This window comes from Cydia pomonella, chromosome 1 (assembly GCF_033807575.1).
Source record: "Cydia pomonella isolate Wapato2018A chromosome 1, ilCydPomo1, whole genome shotgun sequence".
Taxonomy (NCBI): Eukaryota; Metazoa; Arthropoda; class Insecta; order Lepidoptera; family Tortricidae; genus Cydia; species Cydia pomonella.
The window spans coordinates 39,410,787-39,430,876 of NC_084703.1; the positions used below are offsets into that span (position 1 = coordinate 39,410,787).

Sequence of the window (20,090 nt, forward strand, 5' to 3'; positions counted from 1 at the left end):
TATAAGGACTTCTCTAATTCTCGTAGTCCTACTATCGGAGTAACGGGATTTTAAAAGTTCGTCTAGTTCGATCGATCGAACCACGAGACCTTGAAAAATCCTCTTAATCCGATCACACAACTTTTATTTTTCCTGTTAGTCCGACCGATATTTTTTGGTTAATTTTGTACTCTACCAACATCTGGTTTTTAACACTTTTCTGGTAACAAAAGTGTTTTCTTACTTTCGACGTGATCCTGGGTAGGAATGGAGTCGATTGGCATCAAAAACAACAACAAAATGACCTTTTTCTCGTACCCTGTATGTTTTACCGGAAATCTGTTACCGCCAATTTTCATCAATTTGAAATCGAGGGATGGTCTCTTAAGGCCATTTTTACCTAGCAGCACGGGATCTGGTAGCTACCCTTACTGACCCAAAATCTAATTCCACCCTGTAGGTATATTCTTAACCCAAATTTTATTTTAATTTAAAATCTTACATATTTATCAGAGAAAATATAGAAAACTTATCAATTGCCAGTGTCTAATAGTGAGTTAAGATGAGATAACGTTTATGCGTCATTAGCCGGACTTAGCAATAATATCAAGTCTACAGTTATGTCCGATCAATCGATCCAACAGGAAGAAAACACGACCTCGTGGTTCGGTCGATCGAACTAGACGAACTTTTAAAATCCCGTTACTCCGATAGTAGGACTACGAGAATTAGAGAAGTCCTTATACTCCGATCAATCGAGCCAGCGGGAAAAAAATATATTCGTATTCCGATTGATCGGACTAGCCAGTCGGACCATGCGACCTAAGGGGTTTTTTACTAGGTTACGTAGTTTTTCACACACTTAGGGTCGGTTGCACCAAACCGTTTGTCACCGTCAAAGGGATTGCTAAATTTTATTGTATGGGAAGTGTCACAGACATGCTGCGTGACGTTGATCAGCCTGTTAACTGTGAATGGTGCAACTGACTCTTAATTACTTGTAATTAACGAACGCGTTATGCACTGCGTCCACATCGGACTAAAATAGCGGCCACAAAACTCCGGCTAGCTCTGCAACCTCACTAAGTGGCTGGCGCATACTCGTTGATGTTTTCGTACATTTAGCATTTGCGGGCCGTTATTTAGCTCAGTGCGGACGTCCAATATGAGTATGAGACTCGCACTTAGGTCAACATGATACTCACCGCAGGTAGCGCAGGATGTGGTTGCTTCTTCATCTTCTTCTTCGGCGGTTTCGTGCCGGCACCTGAAATGTATGGCAAACAATTCGGCCTAATCAACACATGTTCAGCAACAATATACTACTATTCAATGACAACGCTAAACTGACAATCAGACCCTATAGTTCAAATAGGTTTCTTATTATCAAATAGGTTTTGTTTAACTGAAGGGGGAACTGAACTTTTTGATGGCCTCCTAAGATGGTTACCAAGCCCCGACAAGCTCAGCTACCTATATATACAGGGCGTCCCAAGACTATGGGACATCAAGGGAAAGAACTTAAATATAAGACATAGGATATTTTGAATTAAAAGGAGACTTTATTTTGTTTTCAAAACTGAGTAATACTGCATTCAAAGATCAAAAAAAAAATAAGTTACTTTGTCTGGAAATTGAACTGACTCAAATGTGAAAAAAAAACATCCTGTATTTTTATGATACCAATCGAAAGAATGCATAAAAAATAAGTCATCTCAGAAATATGATATCGCAAAAGAAATGAATAGAGTAACATTTTTGATTAAAATTACAAGATTCGGTTTAATTCCCAGAAAAAGTAAACAATTTTCAATTTTTTTTTGAAATTCTTTGAATACAATATTACTTACATATAAAAATAAAATAAAGTCTTCTTTTAGCAAAATATCCTATCTACGATATTTAAGGTACTTTCCCTTGATGTCCCATAGTCTCGGGACGCCCTGTATATTATTTCAATCCAACGCATAGCCGGGTTCTGTAGACTTAGCAAACATTTTAACCAGACACGACGGGTTATTCCCACTAGTTACCACCAAGTTGTTACCAGTGGTAACTACTGGGAATTTTTTTCCCATCTTTTACCACTGGTAACTACTGGGAAAAAAATCCCACTAGTTACCACCAAACCAAGTTGGTGGTAACTAGTGGGATTTTTTTCCCAGTAGTTACCACCAAAATTTGATTAGCGTTCATATAATAAAAATAGTATAAATATAGTGCTTTAATCAATAATTAATTAAAAGTCGAATTAATTATAAGTTAATTCATTACTTGTTTAATTATAAGTCGATTACAGTTTCAGTAAACTGCATTAAGTGTTAAAAAAATCGGTCTTTGACTGATTTGTTTATTCGTTCGTATAATTGTGACGTTATTTATTGAAAGAGACTTTATTGGCGATGGCGCTTACGCCATTATCAACGATGCTCCTATATAAATACAACGCTGCGCTACGCAGTGTGGCGTAAGCAGAGATGGGCATTAATCGATTAAATTTTGAATCGACTAATTAATCGATTAAAATGAAGTAAATCGTCGAATAATATAATCGCGATTAATTTAGTCGCCATAACATACGATTGAAATTGAATTAATCGGAATATTATTCTATTAAATTTGACGATTAAGTCCCGATTGAAAGTTGACAGGATAACGACATATGAGTATGAAGGAGTAACTACCTTTTGCCCGCGACTTCACCTGCGTGGAAATAGTAATTTGGGTTATTGCCTATTGGTAGGTGCCGACTATCGGTAGATGTCGACTATTCGTAGGTTTGGACTTTTGGTAGGTGTCAAATATAGGTAGGTATCAACTGTTGGTAGGTGTCGACTATTGGCTGGTGTCGGCTATTGGTACTTGCCAATTAGTGCTATTATATTTTATTATTTATGGATTCATCAATTATATTAGTATGGATACATTCAAATTTTAGTATTTAATAAGTATTTATTGAAGACAATGGGACCAACTCTAAAACATACCTTTTATAACAATATTAAAATTGGAAGTCGGTCTAATGGTCTCCGAGTGAAGAGCCACTGGTATTTTTATAGGTATATTATATAGAAATAGTGTGTGAGCTGTCTCTGTGAGTTGTAGACCTCACGTGAAGCTTAAAAAATTAAAAATACTTACTTCGTTGATTCATTACTACAGCGAACTCACATTGGTTTTAAGTGCCAGAGACCCTACTGGCGTTTAAGTCATTTATGCCAATTTCCACCTTTTAGAATTTTTCCTATAAATGAAACGACAGAAAAATTATATTTAGCTACCGAACCTAATCAGAAAATTTCACGAGATTTGTTTGAGAATTGCGACCTGTCTAGAAGAACATCCGGACACACATAAGCATACTGCCCGAGTTAAAAACGGAGACCTTCGCCCTTCGCTAACGATTCGATCAACAATAAACGATTCCGACTAATTTAAATCCTCGGTTATAAAGAGCAAATTTGGTTCTAAAATTAATCGATTAAAAATGTTAATCGCTGGTAATTAATCAACGATTAATTTAATCGCGACTAATGTTAATCGCAACTCGTCAACTAAAAATAATTAGTTGTCATTTTTAATCGTCGCTCGCGATTACATTTTGTCCATCTCTGGGCGTAAGCGCCCTTAACAAAAGATCCAGTTTTCATTGATAACATCACAATTAATTCAATTTACAATTAATAAGATAAATGCTCTCATGTTCTCGAGGTTGATGGCAAAAAGGAAAAAAACTTATAATAATTTATATAATGTAATAATTCCAAATAAAACAAAGCAAAATCTTATACTTTTAAACGAGCAATTCTTGTATATATATATTTCTGTGATCTCGGAAACGGCTCTAACGATTTCGCTGAAATTTGGTATATGGGGGTATACAATCTATCTAGATTAGTCTTATGTTTGGGAAAACGCGTGTTTTCGAGTTTTCATGCGTTTTTCTTTCGTCGCAGAATATGGTCGCTAATTTCGTATTGCCTGCCACTGTCCGTCTGGTCCAGCGGGTTAAGACGCGGACTGCTAAACGAGTGTTACGGGTTCGAATCTTGCCCGGTGACTAATATTTTATTTTTATTTATATGTTCAAGTTTATAAAAAAAAAATTAATTTTTATTGTTTTAGACAAGTTTAATTTAGTAAAAAAAATTCCTATGTAATAAGAGAAATTGACAATAAATGGCGTTACTCTGTGACAAGTGCTGTAAGGTTAAAATCGATTGTAAATAATAATAATTGTCATTTCACATTTTACTTTTTAAGTTTATGTAGATTATCACCTATACACCACCATATTACAATAAATAGTTATAACCGAGCAAAGCTCGGTCGCCCAGGTACTATTTATTATACGTAAAAATATTTTTTTTACAAACTACATTGATTGTATTGCTATCGGCGCGTAAGATAAAAATTATCACGTAACATTACCCCATGTATGTTGTAGGACTGTCATCGCCAACTGCTGGGCGAGATCGATGGACGTGTTGACCGCTCAGACCAACCAATATAAACGCATATCTCAACGCCCGCTGACTTCATTTATGTCTCGGTCACGTTACGCTGGTCTGCGTGACAGCCCGGTCCGCCCGCGCTCGCGCGATGACAATTTTATTGCACTGACTTACGAGTTGCCAATTCACACAGTACGTATACGTATCCACTTTTTCTTAGAGAAATAAATAAGTTTTTAGAATACATTTTATGCTATTCGTGCACTATGTAAATAATATGTATTATGATTGCTTGTATTTCACTATGTTAGTGAATTGTAATATTCTGTTTGAGAAATAAATTCTAATTTAAAGTATAATTTTATCTAAACGTTAATTTCTCTCTAATCTATTTATTCCACTTGCCCGGTTTTAATATTTTTGATCACTTTTAAGGCAGTTTACTGAAACAGTAATCGACTTATAATTAAATTAATAACGACTTAACTTATAATTAATTCGACTTTTAGTTAATTATTGATTAAATCACTCTATATTTATAATATTTTTATTAGTATTGAACGCTAACCAAATTTTGGTGGTAACTACTGGGAAAAAAAATCCAACAACTTGGTTTGGTGGTAACTAGTGGGTTTTTTTCCCGGTAGTTACCAGTGGTAAAAGGTGGGAAAAAAATCCCAGTAGTTACCACTGGTAACAACTTGGTGGTAACTAGTGGGAATTTACCCGACACGACAGGTGACAGGCTGGTTTAGTGCCGCGCTGACAGGCCAATATGTATGATGTTCAGGGAGCGTTTTAGAGTATAGCCGACAGTTAAACGCTGATGCATACGCGGTCGTAGACGCTGCGCATCGGCAGCGTCGCTAAGCGGTCAGCGCTTCCCGCTGCTCGTGCGCCTCTGCCTGCAGTCAGTGTTTACTCGTAGGTTGTCCAGCCGAAATTTCGATTTTGGTTATTCCACAAAAATTGTTTTTAATGATTTTAACACGTGTATAAGAGTTTCGATTTTGGCAAAAAATCACATCATGCTTTCTGGGAACCCTACATTGCGTTTTGGCATTTTTTAAATTATTTATATGAGGATTTAGTACACAATTGGTACTTAATTTATTCATATTATTAACCGGGCAAATAAAATATTAAACGGGAACTTTCATTGGCCATATAATAATATAATTTGAGTGTGTATTAATATTTTAGCGTCCAGAAAATTATATTAGCCCCAAATATAAGCATCGTATTACTAAATACCCGGCAGAAAATTAAAGCCACCAAAATATATATAAATAAGGAACTTGAAATAATAGTCTGGCGTCTAAAATAATAAATTGGCACCTAAAATTGTAAAGCGTATGATTTTTAATATTTGTGGTCACTATAGTTGATAACATGTAGGGGCATAGCTATGGTTAATATGCGCAAATATTATAAAAATATTTTCTATAATATCTATATCCATAGAGGATAATAGGGACTACGTTGGTATGGAGAAGGGGCCGTCCCCTTTACTCTTAAGTTTTCTACCCATAGATTCAACGTTTATACGACCACAATGACTTTTTAGACTTTTATGTGTATTAAAATACGATATACAATTTTTTTATTTCTCATGCTCTGAAAATGGGTCGTTGTTGTTCTAAAAAGTGTGCAGAAAAATAATATGTTTCTGCTCTAGAGCACTGAACTTTCTAAGTACGTTTTTATTTCTCTTTTTACGGCAAGTCAAGTAATAATTTATTTGTTATTGTAGTTTTTAACTGAATAATAATTTGTAGCCTTATATTTACTTGAAACTTTTGTACTTAAATATATAAAATTTTGTACTTTAGCGTGTAGTTGCGCTCTCTCGGAAAGGTTTCCACGGAAGACCAGCGTCGAGATCCTTAGGTGGTATCTTGACATTAAGCTGAGTGGAGACCTTTTCAGTGACGCTTAATAATAAATTGGTTCTGTCGTCTCATACCTACCTAAACCATCTCGTCATACCTAAACTTAAGCGTTGTCTGAATAAATTTCTTCTATTCTAAACAAAGAGTCTCCAGTATAATAATTCAGTTGCCAAATAAATAATTAGTACTTGTCTTAAAATAAACATAAGCTGTAACAGCATTAAAATAATGCTCATATTGAAATATTTTAAGGCTCTGCTTTTGTCGCCACACTATTAATTTTAGTACCTATTTCTATTTTTTTAGCTACCGAAAATTATTTTTTTTGTTGACCGGTTAAATACGTGCCCTCAATTCATACTTACTTTGTAATTTGTAAAATTGTACCTCTTTGTGGGGTTGCCAGACAGCATGACGTGATAACATCGGTTTCGGATGGCACTTAGTTTTAGTATTGAGCTAAAAACTACTCACGCCTACTATCGGCGCTGATCAGCCACGCTGAGCTCTCGATGCCGTTGATCAGTGTATCCCTAAATTTATTAGGGACCAGACCGCCCTTTCAACGGCAAGGCTTGGACGTCTCTTTAAGATGGACAGCGAAAAACGAAATGGTTTTAACTGTAACCCATTTCATTGTTTTTCACCACACCACCTCGTATGGGCTCTCTTTATTCTTTAAGCTCTGGCTGATGCATAAAGTCATATTTAATGGTAACAACAATCTGTGAAAACATTGGTATTAAATTATAGTAGTTTATTTATTATTCAATTATTTAAAAACCTGTACTGTAATATTATGACATTTTACGGAATTAAGTAAATAATTTTAAAAACTGCTTTGAGAACGTGGCGTGAGATTAAAGGCAAAAAATAATGATTTGGTGGATATTTACAATAAAACGATAATTAACTTAGCAAATCGAAACCTTCAATTCAATTTTAATTTTTTGTCATGTCTCACGAAAACAATAACTGTTTTAGTATAAAAGTGGTTACACTGAAAGCTATAAACACACTCAGCGGTGGAATCATGGTTCCATTTTTATCACTTGTCACTATGCCCGTCACTTTCGCACTTACATACTTGTTAGAACGTGACAGGCATGGTGACAAATGATAAGGAGCCGACCATCTTAGCCCTACAGATGTTTATTCACTCCACTAAGTGATAAATTTAGAGATATAACTAAATGCAAATACTGAACTCGAAATGAGTGTTTTTTGTTATATAGTTATTACAACTTTTTGCCGCTTAGTTTTCGTACATTATTGTCTTGCGGAAATTAATTACTATATTAAAAGTACTTATTAAAAGATTATCTTATATATTTTAAACTCAAATTATTAATTATTATAATTGAAACTTTAATCTAGCGTTAAACGACTTGTCAAGAAACGGTTTACGGCTTGTGCTGCACTCTGGCGGCAAAACATTGCAGTAATACTCCATATTGCGATTAGAAAAATCCGCGCAGCTATAGATACCTGCGATCAAATGTCACGCTCGAAACGAAAAAAAAAAAGTAAATTTTGTAATGTTTCTTCGTGCATGACTGTGGCGCCGCCCTAGTGGGTGTGAGACATAACGCTTATTTGACAGTTGGCAGCTGCGAAATAGTATGAGAAGATCTTCCCACGAAGGTTCTTTTTTTACCACGTCGCGCGTTGGCGTCGCTAGTATTTCCCCCGCCACCAACTGCGCACATAGCCGATAAATTCTGATTTTTCCCCACTGTAGGTATGTAATGTGTGTATTAGTAACCTTGAAGTTATGAGTAGACGTAAAGAAGCCAGCTATGGGTCGCCTTCTACTGTTAATTACATAAAATGAAACTATTTTATATGTGTCTATGGTCTAAATCTGCAAGTGTCTGCGGTATATACGCCTATAGACACATGTGTTCAAGGTACAAGATAACTAGTAGTATAACTTTTCGACGATTTTTTGTACAGTGTCTTCCTAGCGGTTTTAACCCTTTTCCAGCAATAGTACGATTTATCGACCACATACGCGCTAATAGAACTTTTAGGGAAATGTGACTTACCTTCAAACGAATCATCAAACCTGGATTAATTAGTATATATAGATTTTTAGGGAAAACTGTAGATTGGTGCGGCTAGGAAAAGGGTAAACTAAGTAGTTACCTATGGATAAAAAACTAAACATACCTTTTACATGTTCCAGTGGTTAAACATGTAGTTTTTTCTTTTCATTAGGTGTAACATATCGTGAATAGAGAGAGTATAACTTGTGTATTTTTTAGTAACGTATATTCTGGTGATTACGAATACTTCATAATGTCGCCAATGTCGGGTAATACGAGGGCGGTTTGAGAAGTCAGTGACTTTATATAAAACAAAAATCATTTTAACATATAAACTTTTTAATTACAATTCTGATTCTCCTTGGTAGCTGGCAGTTTTTTTTTAAAGGCGGGGCAATAAAAAAGTTATTGCGGCATATGTCAAATACGATCGGAAAATTGTTGGAAAATGGAGAAAAGCTAATTTCGTGTGTTAATTAAACATTACTTTTTACGTGCAAAAACTATTAAAGAGACTGAAAACTGTTTAAAAAAATATTATGGGGAATCTGGTCCTTCTCATGGAATGGTACATAAGTGGTTTACAGAATTTCGTTCTGGACGTACCACTACCAATGACGCAGAACGCTCTGGAAGGCCGATTGAAGTGACCACTGATTATGTCGTAAATAAAGTTCACGATATTGTTTTGGATGACCGTCGAGTAAAGATTCGTGCGATAGCTGAGACTGTACACATTTCATGTGAACGAGTTTTTCTTATTTTGCATAATATTTTGAATATGAAAAAGCTTTCCGCAAGATGGGTGCCGCGTGCTGACAGCCGATCAAAAACGACTTCGTGAAACAACTTCCGTGCAATGCTTAGCCAAATTCAAGCGTAATCCTAATGAATTTATACGTTGATTTGTGACGGTAGATTAAACGTGGATCCACCATTATACGCCAGAAACGAAAAATCAGTCAAAACAGTGGACTTCTTGCTAACGAACGGGCCCCAAAGAAAGCGAAAACCGTTAATTCGGCAGGAAAGGTAATGGCTACTGTTTTTTGGGACAGCCAAGGGGTTATTTATATAGATTATTTAGAGAAAGGTAAAACAATAAATGGCCCTCATTATGCTACTTTGTGGGAAAAATTTAACGCAGAAGTTGTGAAAAAACGGCCACATCTGGCAAAGAAGAAAATCCTTTTTTGCGCCACGACAATGCCCCTGCACACTCGTCAGCAGTCGCAACAGCCAAATTAGTAGAATTGCGTTACGAAATACTGCCCCACCCACCTTATTCTCCAGATTTGGCCCCATGTGATTTTTTTTTAATTCCCAAACATGAAGAAATGGCTCGGTGGGAAAAGATTTTCATAAAATGAGGAAGTCATCGCTGAAACTGAAGCATATTTTGCAGAGTTTGACAAAAAATATTTTTTGGAGGGGTTGAAAAAACTGGAACATCGTTGGATGAAGTGTATGGAGTTGAAAGGTGAAAAAGTTTTTTTTTTTTTTACTAAAGTCACTGGCTCAAACCACCCTCGTAGGTACCGATATGACCCAACATTTTCCATCATATTAGAGTTGATTTCGGAATTTGGAGTTACCCGAATACACCTTAGTATTACTGTATTCTAATCGCATAAATAAAGGCCGAAACGTTTGAGGTTTTTAACTGCCAGGTTAACATACAATCTATTATACATTACAATGACTGTGATATCTGTGGATTAACTATATAAAAAAATATCTAATTGAAATTAATAGTTTTGTCGCAGACTAAAATGTACACTTTCGCATTAGAATACATGTATCACATTTAAAAATTAGAACAATGTATTTTTAGGAAATTAATGTAATCTAAGTCAACGGAATCTAAATAAACAATCTGTAGAGTATGTACCTAGACATATATGTGTACATTCCATAATATGGAGGCACCCGGCTGTGTCAATTTCGTTTAATATTATGGAATCCATGTGTATGTACGAAATCAAATTTCCACAACCGGCTAGCTCCTTTCAAATGGTGGTTTACCCGTATGAGATATAACTAGTTGTAAGCCCTTCCGAATCTGATAGCGCATTTTGGCCCAGCCGGTAGATGAAAGCCGTACTAAAACACCTAGTATTCATTCCTTCAAAATGAAACAATCTGATAATACCGAGGTATCCACGTCTTATTTATACCTACCGTCACGTCATGTCCTCGCGCCGTTATGGACCAATTTAATGACATACCCGAGTACATTTCGTTATATAGGTACTCGACATGCGGACACCCTTTATAATATTTTCTTATTGGTTTAACTTCAGATCTCAGGATTATCAAAATAAAATGCATCATAAATTACTTAAAAGATTTACTTATATTTTAGTTATATATATTGAAATATATACAATGTTTTCCACTCATGCTTAGTGTCTAGTGATTTTTAGGGTAATTTCGATGGATAAATAAAAACCTTATATAAATTTTACCACAGTGCTCCAGTAAGCACACTGCCGAGTTTCTACATCAATGTTACATCTAGATGTTGCGTTCAAGTAACTAATTGTACCACTTACTGAAAACCATATCACTGTCTTAACACAATGCTGACCCCCTCAACACGAGAACCGATTGCAGCACTCATAGTCGTCAACATTATAAATGTAGCACACTTTACAGTCATAATAATTTAATGGCAAATACTAAACCATACAATGCGCTAGAATTTGTTCAGGCCCTCCCACTGCCGATTTGGCGAAGAAGGAACTTTAAAAGAAAAATATCACTAACATCTAACTTACAGTAGGATCTCGAAGCAATCAGCAAATTGTACTTGCCCCTAAAAATTCTTACAAAAATGCAAAAAGCATTTACAGATTTTACATTTAAAAACTCTTCGGGAATGTAAAAGAATCTGCCGAGTTTCGATTAGCGATTACTTAATAAAAATTGATAGCTTAAATCCAATACAGTCGAACAATTTAACTAGTTTGATACAAAAATACAAAAGCGAGGCAAGTAACCAAGGAGCACGCGGTGCGAGAACCAGACCGCGAGTAATACAACTGAACGGATACACTGTTACCGATCCTGTAAGAGCACACATATTTCAACGTCTTAATAATTAGCTACCTAAATTGGACTAGTTTGGCAGTGATGATGTCCAAAAATGTGCGCAAACAACTCATCCAATTTACGTCACAAGCGTCATAGCAATTTGGTATCGCATGACAAAGTGCGCCCGCGATCGTACGCGGCACCTTGGTTCCTTCGACCCCTAGCAGAAGAGAAACAACATTGTAAACACACAAATAGGTCATACACATTTTATAGTACGGTTAACTCGTTCGCGTCTTTCCTGTAAACATAGCAAAGTTAAGGAAATCTAAAGCTAATGTTTACGCTACACCCTTACAGGAGGGATACATTATTTCAGTACTTGAGACTCAAAAAGTAAAACGGTATAATATTAGCCACAGAAGTGACGTTTTTCTAAAATGTGTTTGACCCATACAATCACCAGCAGCTTAATTGTTTTGTTTCTTATTTCGTGATGTTTCCATTTTTTTACAATAATTTAAAATTATCAACTTTTAGGCCATATATATAAACAATATATCTGTTACAACACAAATAATTAATAATTACAACATTCCAGTGTTATTATGAATACTGCTTGAAAATCTAAAAGACAAATTTAAAGTAACTCAAAACTATTAACATTATGCTATAGGTACCTATAAATAGTATGTTTCGTATGTTATCGACTGTATTTTCAAAAACTCTACTACACATATATTATACTGTAATCACAACTACGAAATTAAACTAGTTCAAATCATATTAAAATAATCTGTATCAGTGTTATGATTCGTCACTGTATCAAAGTTGTAGAAAGTTAAGACAATAAATTATCAACAAGTCTGTTTTAATCACAACTATGCATTTGATGTATATTTAGAGTTCAGTAGTCCAGCCGTCTGAAGAAATATACATATTTTATTTAGTCTGTTTGTAAAATTATATTATAGTCGACATGTAATCAATACATAGGTAAATAATCATACGGCTAAATCTATAATATCCAATAGTTAACACGTATGCAAACAATTTGTGAAGGAAAGAGGCCAGCTTTCGGTGCTAGTCGTTCTACTTTGAAGATAGTCAACGAAGCTCACTCGCCAATTCAGAATGTATAAGAGAGCAAGCATCAAATGTATGTATCAAGCACTAAACCAATAAAACATACCTTTTCAGTGTTAAAATTTTTAACTAGAACATGTCACAAAGTTGGATCCTCGTCGTCCATAAAAATAAAAATTCAACAAGGCAGGGCAAGGCAAGGCAAGTGATGGCAGGGTGTGTTTGTACTGTTTGTCTGTTTGCTTGCTAGCTGCTTGGTATCCGTCCTTACACAATTGTTTGCATTGGCTACGTAGCTGCGGCCGCCGCGCCGCGCGCCGCGCCGGGTCGCTCCTCTTCGCTCGCGGGCTCGTGTGTGGACGTACCCGCGCGCTATCAACTGTATCACTATTCCCTCCAACAACTATTATTGCTTAAGTATCCCTCCTAAGTGCGCGTCGCTATTCATTTAAATTTCACACTCGAAAGCAATTAGTACCATGAGATCTGAAGTTTCCAATAAGAATTTATAATAACGAGAGATCGATATTTAAACGATGCAAATGAAAGAACGTCGCATTTGAGGACATGACATAGTTAAAAATATTAATGTGAAAAGGTATTTCCTATTGGTTTATGAAAGCCAACCAAAGAAAAATCGTTTCTTACCGGCACGTGACAAAGTACGAGCGAACACCAAAGCTGGCTTCTCCTCCTCATAACAACTGTTTTGTTCTTTGACAGGGCAGACTTCGGATTGATCGTTCACATTGAATCAAAACTTTAGGTGGTATCCCCTCTACGTTATCACAGTAAACAAAGTTATTTACGACACTCTCAATACTCACACTCACTCTTTTCCCACAAATATACGAAAGATTTATTAAAGGGCAATCGATCCATAGATCCACGACAAATATTGCCATAGACCTAAACCACATCACTCGTATATTCAACACTGGCGACATGACGTATTCGCCTCGCCTTGTTGTAGCCCAATCAATATCATTTGTTCAAATGTATTTTGGCCGCTCATACACCATTAGGGTTTGAGTAAATTCATTCACACATTCCAACCCAATGGCATGCATCCCAAAAGTCAGTTACAAGCCATCAGACGCAGAGTCAGACAAATTGGCCTCATTCATTCAAATCAGTCATTCATTTTAATGGACGCATAATTATTCTATCAACTGAACCATACACAATCACAAATTGATACAAAACCATAACATACGTTATGTTCTTCTTCAGTCGGGTAAAAAAATAAAAATTGCCACAAAAAAATAAACCATAATAAATTACGAGATAATCTTACTGTCAAATCTTAAATAAATAAATCTTATAAAATGTAAAGAACTTTCTTAAAGATTCAAATAATAAAGCGCCCTAAAGACTAGTACATCTGGCTGCACAACCCCCTGTCAGACGATGCGCGGCACCTGTCTCTTTCTATCCCACAGCGGATTTAGGTGCGCGGGCCAGAAGTGGCGCGCCATTCTATACTAGTCCTTATATGTATATATTATATTTGAATATAATGACAAGTGTGTAATGTATCTCATTCAGACTATGGGCGACACAGTTGTCTCCATGACATTCATTCTGTCACTGACATCAATACAGAGACTAGAAAACATATTGGATTATAAGTGCCACATCTCACATTAAAAAATCTATTTTGGATAGAACAGTCGTTCGCACTACAGAATACTGGCATAGGTAATAACCATGTCACCGAATTATGTTGTTAAAACAAAATTTCATGTTAGGCATAAAGATGTCGAGCATTACGAAGAATCCTTACGTATTGAAATATTTTTCTTAATTAAATGCAAGTATCATTACAATCTAACAATAAAACTGTAAATTTACATCATGTGGTACGAAATAGTATCACTCTATTGCATTGATAAAATCTTATGAGTTTTATCATAGACGACGACCGTCGTGAACGTCGACGTCGGACAGTGAATTTATAATGAATCGATTGCCGCAACGTTGTGACACGCGCCGACGAGCACGAGCGTCTTACGACTCTTACGTCAACGTACAGCGCTGTTGCGCGCGCCGGGTGCCGGCGCCGCCACGCGCAGAGGGGCGCGACGACTGCTTCCTTCGGCGCGTGTCGCATGCGTTTAGTTTTATAATCGACGCCGTGCACTGCGGTTATTCCTTTGACCCAATACATCCCAGTTCCGTAATTAAAATTTACGTTATTAATCAAAATAAAATTATAACATTAGGTACTTTGTTTAAGATCAAGAAAAATATTTGATGATATCGGATGAACATGAGATTTAAGGGCCAAGATGATGTCGCCATGATTATGAAAAAAAAAAGTTAAATATATGTAAACACTACACCATGCAAGCACATGAATTAACCATATAACTTGCGTAACTTGACGAGATCCTCCACGAACGTTTCGTATACTGTTTGATGAGTTAGTAAGTCGGAGCGTCTACTTCTATAACTGGTATACCGGGTCAACGGGGAAGTGTGGGCGCGGCGCCGCCACGAAATCTAACCTGCTTCGCTGTCGCTGGTGTCGGAGGAGCTGGTGTCGGTGCTGGACGACGAGTTGGACGAGTCGGACGAGCTGGACGAGGAAGACATGCCGCCGCCGCCGCCGCCGGCCAGTGCTTCCTTTGAGCCTTCTGGACACGAACCAGTCAAATGTACACATTAACGACGTAGACAGCCAAATTGGGACAAGTGAAATTTCGATACAAATCCAAATTAGAGTTTATTAACATTTGTTCCTACAGATTCCATTAATTATTTATTAGGCTAAACTGCTGGCAATACGAGGGGAGATCCAGTAACGAAAATCAAACACTTTTAGTGGGTGACAACAACAAAGAGATATTATTTTTTAAAGCCGTTCTTGGAAAGTTCATTGAAAAAATTGTGTACTAAAGATATACACATCGAATTGGTGAAGACGTTGGGGGACTCTGTCCTCCGAATTCTACAGTTGCACGCGGGTACAAGGAGTTTAACCTGGGTAGAACACCAACTAAAGACGATCTCGTGTTTACAGATAGAAAGATGCCTATCAGGCAGACGAGAATCTCGTGTGGTAGTATTCAAAGTCAATGTATTCTTTATTCAAATTGGCCTAGCAACAAGCACTTTTAAATCGAATCGATTAAAAAAATCTTAACGAATAAATTACTCATGAAAAATGTCTCCGCTCGTTGGGTGCCTAGAATGTTAACGGCCGAACAAAAGACCCACCTGCAAGGTTGATGTTGCAGTGGCTGCCATACTTCATGTAAGGTTCAAAATTGCCAGAACACCCCCCTCCATATTCGGCAGATCTAGCCCCCAGCGTATTTTATCCTTTTCCACGGCTGAAGGAAGATCTTGGAAACAACAAATTTTTGGAAGATATCGAGGTAATTAACCGCTTCGAAGGCATTTGTTAAGGGTCAACAAAAACTTTTTTAATGAACAGAAGAAACTATGGTCTATGTCAGTAAACTTACTACGAGACTTGGATCACCCCTCGTATAATGTTGTCTGATATTTTATTTTGGGTGCACATCAATCTAGTAAATGTACCTTAAACGGATGTTTTTCAAGACAAAAAGGACGAAATTTGTACTGTGGGGTGTGCGTTTATTAAAAGATGATTATTAACAGACATAGGAATCCGTGGGGCAAAATTGTTTGACAAGTAGGGAGTTCCTGTATCGATAAACTCAACTATCGATGCTAGTTCTATATACTAGTGATCACTCAAGGGTTTGCTTGTAAAATAGTACATTACGATACAAGTGCGAAAAATAGGAAATTCGAAACGAGTGGCGATAAATTAAAACACGACCGAAGGGAGTGTTTTAAATCGACACGATTTGCGAATTACCTATTCGCACATGTATCGTACAACGTTTTACAGTACATATGGCCCTTTAAATGTTCGACACAGTAACGTAATATGCTACTTCTCGCACTAGTGCTATAAAGTAGCCCCATATGTACTGTAAATATGTTTTTAGTCGAGTTTATCGATACAGGATCTCCCTACTTGTCAAACAATTTTGCCCCACGGATTCCTATGTCTGATTATTAATAATAATCAACCATAAAAAACGTATTCTACAGAAAAGACGCTTAGATCAAGAAATTTCTCATATCGCCCCGCCTGTTCCTATCTATCGCACGTAGGTTATTACATTCCTGTCCCTGTCCCACCCAAGATGCTAGCCGTCAATGACAGTATGCGACCGGGACAGCAATATAATGATGCGCGCGCGATAGAGATGGTCAACTAACAGGCGGGTCAATGTTTCAAATTCCTCGTGCTAAGCGTCGTTACTTTATAGCTAATTAGAACTCCTACCTTTTTTCACTTGTTGCTTCTTAGTAGTTCCTAATTGTCCAGACACATCTTGCAGTCGTTTTTCTAACTCCTGTTTCTTTTCCGCAATTTGTTCATCTTTAGATTTACCGGAGACTTTACGATCTGGAAAAAGATGCACTTTATTTTATCTTCATAATTACATTATGAACGACTTACTATAGTTACTATACGCTTAATCATGATACCAGCAATCTTACATTTTAAATTACATGAAGATAACTATAAGTCAGGGGCCAATGTTATGTGGAGCTGTACAGCCAGCATCAAATTGATAGTGATGGCCAAAGTGGCCAAATATGTGGCTTTCCATCACAGAAGGTCTTTATGCTTAAAGTGCAATATGGACCATTTTATCAGAAATTCCAACAGAAATTTTGATTGACTGACCCTTTTGCACATGAAGCATAAGGACCTTTCTCTGATAGAAAGCCACAGATGTATATCAGAACATTTCCTGATTTTTGTAGTAACAAGGTGTGATCCGATATATTTGACCACTTTAACCGTCTCTTATTCATTTGATACCTCAGTATCTCGTCGTAAATAGATTTGGATTTTAATTTGTCTTTTCTGTTCCCGAATGTTAAGGACAAAGATAAGAAGTCATCAAGCGCCAAAAATGGTGACATAGATCAAGTTTAGAGCGGTTTCCCCCGCCATAAATCAAAACCAGGAATTATGAGCAGGCGTGATAATTTTGTGCATTCATATGCATCTTCCAAGTGCAGCACAAGTGGGTGCAACCTGCTACGGTGGTGAGGTAGAATGTTAAAAAGTTTAGAGGAATTAATAATAAACAAAGGTAATCTATATCATGCGGAAAGATCCATTGCTAATAAAAACTGTATCTGTTACACAAAATAAAATACATTTAATTGTACTATTTGCTATTTTTAAAATTCTATTGCCACTTTGACCAATTGTAATAATGTAATCAACTAATACTATTTTATTAGCAAGATATAGTAAATAAAGTTACTAAGCAACGCTAAAAACGTGGTTAGCAATAAGTAATTAAAAATTAATCAACTAGAAACTACAATTAAAATAAAAAGGATTAAATAAAAAAAGTCACACCAACATTATTTTCCTATAGAAACAACTAGATATAATAATGTAGAAGTTGAAAAATAAAAACAACATTTAGACAGAAAACACTCAAATACAACAACAGGAATACGACATGGAATGGTTTAAGGTAAATTAAGTGACATAGGTAAACAATGTCGGCTTGACTCACAATGCGGCTTACGTGTCTTTTTTCGTAGACAGGACGCTACATAATTTTCGAGCTCACGAAGCGTGGATGGCTTAAGGGTTTCGAAATCTATCTCGATCTCGTCTGGGTTAGAGTCACGTAGCGACGGCTCCCGGCTCTGTATTATGTGCACTACTTTGCCCAGTTTATCGCCTGTGAAAACGTAATACACATATCAATAATATTCATAAACTAATTAATAGCACTTTTGTTTCGGTAACTTTTTAAAACGGCGAATGTGATGTGGCGTGAACAATCAGCAGAAACACTTCTCTACAAGACAAAAAAAAGTCTACAAATAGTCATATCCACTTCATATGACTAGTTTAATATAAATGGCAAATAATGTTAAACATGACAGGTTTTGTTAAATATATATATTATATTAACTAATAATTGATATAAATAAAAGATTTAAGTACATAAGCTGTAGATAAAATCATGGATGTCCTTAAAATGTGCGTCATTATGAAGTATTGAAGATAAATTGGTATTACATTATTTGCCAATTCTATTGAAGTCCACTTCAGAGGGCGGGATAAATGTGTTACCGGGCAGCTTGTTGATGTCGAGCGAGAGCTGCCGCTTCTCGTCGTAGGACATGGGCTTGGCGACGTCCTCGTCGTCCGTGTCGGCGTGCGGTGGCGCGTGCGCCGCGGGCGCGGTGCTGGGCGCGGAGTTCTTCTTCTTGCCCGGCGCGGAGGCCCGCGAGCCGCCCTTGCCGCCGCCGCCGCCGCCTCCGCGCTTGCTGCCACCTTTGCCGCGTGCGCTCCCTGTGGCTGTAACACCAACTGCTTTCCTATACGCTGTTTTCTAGGGCAACTACTACAGGCATTATTAATTAGCGTTTTAAAATGTTCCTAGAAATATACATTTGTACGACCAGCATAGCAGCAAGATGTATTACATATAATGTTTTACCTATATTCTCTGCAATATTGTTAGCCTTGGCGCCATAGCCCGCTACTGCATTCGCCTTCGGCATTGCACTGTTGACCATTTGCTTCTTTGATGATTTATCTTTAACCTTCTTTTTTGCTTTTTTCTTGGTATTGGACTCTTCCACTAACTTCCTCATTTTCTCCTGCAATGCGAGCAACTCTTTCTCTAGAAGCTTTACTTTATTATTCCTTTCTTCTTCAGAGTCATCTGAATCAGAGTCTGATTCCGAGCCAGACTCGGAACTGGATGCAGAGCTTCCTTTATCCATGTGAGGAACTCCCACATGTATGGGCTCATCAGGAATTTTAGCATATCTGTAAAAAAAAGTTACATGTTATCTTGTAATTAATACAAGCAAAGACTTTGTAGGCAAAAAACTACTTTGACAACTATAAAAACACAATAAGGTCAATATGGGTAAGTGTGCATATGGATAAGAGGTATGTACTGGCCGGCACATTGCGCCTGTTTTCATATTGATTAGTGTTTATTTGAGAGTTCATACATGTACCACTAAACGCGAGTAGCATAAAGCAAAATAATAAAAGGTCCCAATGTGAAGGCCAGAGACTTACCCCCTACGTTATCCGTATTGACCTTAAGTGTTAAACAGCAAACACAACATCACATATTCTGATGCTTCTATTTTCTTACATAAGTGGGTCACCTCTATGAATAGGATCTCGCAAACAAGTATCTCCAAAGATACAGAATTTGGCAGACACTAACCTCATTTCAAAAACATCTTGTAGTTTTCTTGCCATCGCCACAACATCGTGGTCTGGGGGGTTGTACTTGTAGCAGTTTGTGAATATTAAACGCACATCAGCTGCAAATTCGGCAGCAGTTTTATACGCTCTGTTGTCCATCTTCTGTTTCACGGTCCCGAGATCCATAGGCTTCTTAATTATATCAAAATAGTCATGGAGTCCAAGTAATTCGGCATCCACAGGTTTGTAAAATGGCCAGGCATAGCCCTGTAAACAAATGTTCCCATTTAGTCAGCTGTACTTTACGGTCGAGAAGCAGTTGGAGGTATAATCA

At 36.9% G+C, this 20,090-nt stretch overlaps 1 protein-coding gene across 9 annotated transcripts in view; it reads right to left on the reverse strand.

Annotated features, from left to right (window-relative positions):
• The window catches only part of LOC133522683 (bromodomain-containing protein 3-like), a 49,766-nt gene that overhangs the window by 16,276 nt on the left and 13,400 nt on the right, over nt 1-20,090 (reverse strand). For 6 of the 9 annotated variants that reach the window (XM_061858138.1, XM_061858086.1, XM_061858131.1 and 3 more), the window contains 7 exons: nt 19,776-20,023; nt 19,026-19,360; nt 18,656-18,895; nt 18,087-18,257; nt 16,826-16,948; nt 15,006-15,134; nt 1,185-1,246 (listed from right to left, as the gene is read on the reverse strand). In XM_061858138.1, the coding sequence (XP_061714122.1) occupies nt 1,185-1,246; nt 15,006-15,134; nt 16,826-16,948; nt 18,087-18,257; nt 18,656-18,895; nt 19,026-19,360; nt 19,776-20,023 (1,308 nt within the window). The remainder of the gene's footprint in view (nt 1-1,184; nt 1,247-15,005; nt 15,135-16,825; nt 16,949-18,086; nt 18,258-18,655; nt 18,896-19,025; nt 19,361-19,775; nt 20,024-20,090) is intronic. The other 3 variants (XM_061858125.1, XM_061858118.1, XM_061858110.1) reach the window with 3 other exon arrangements.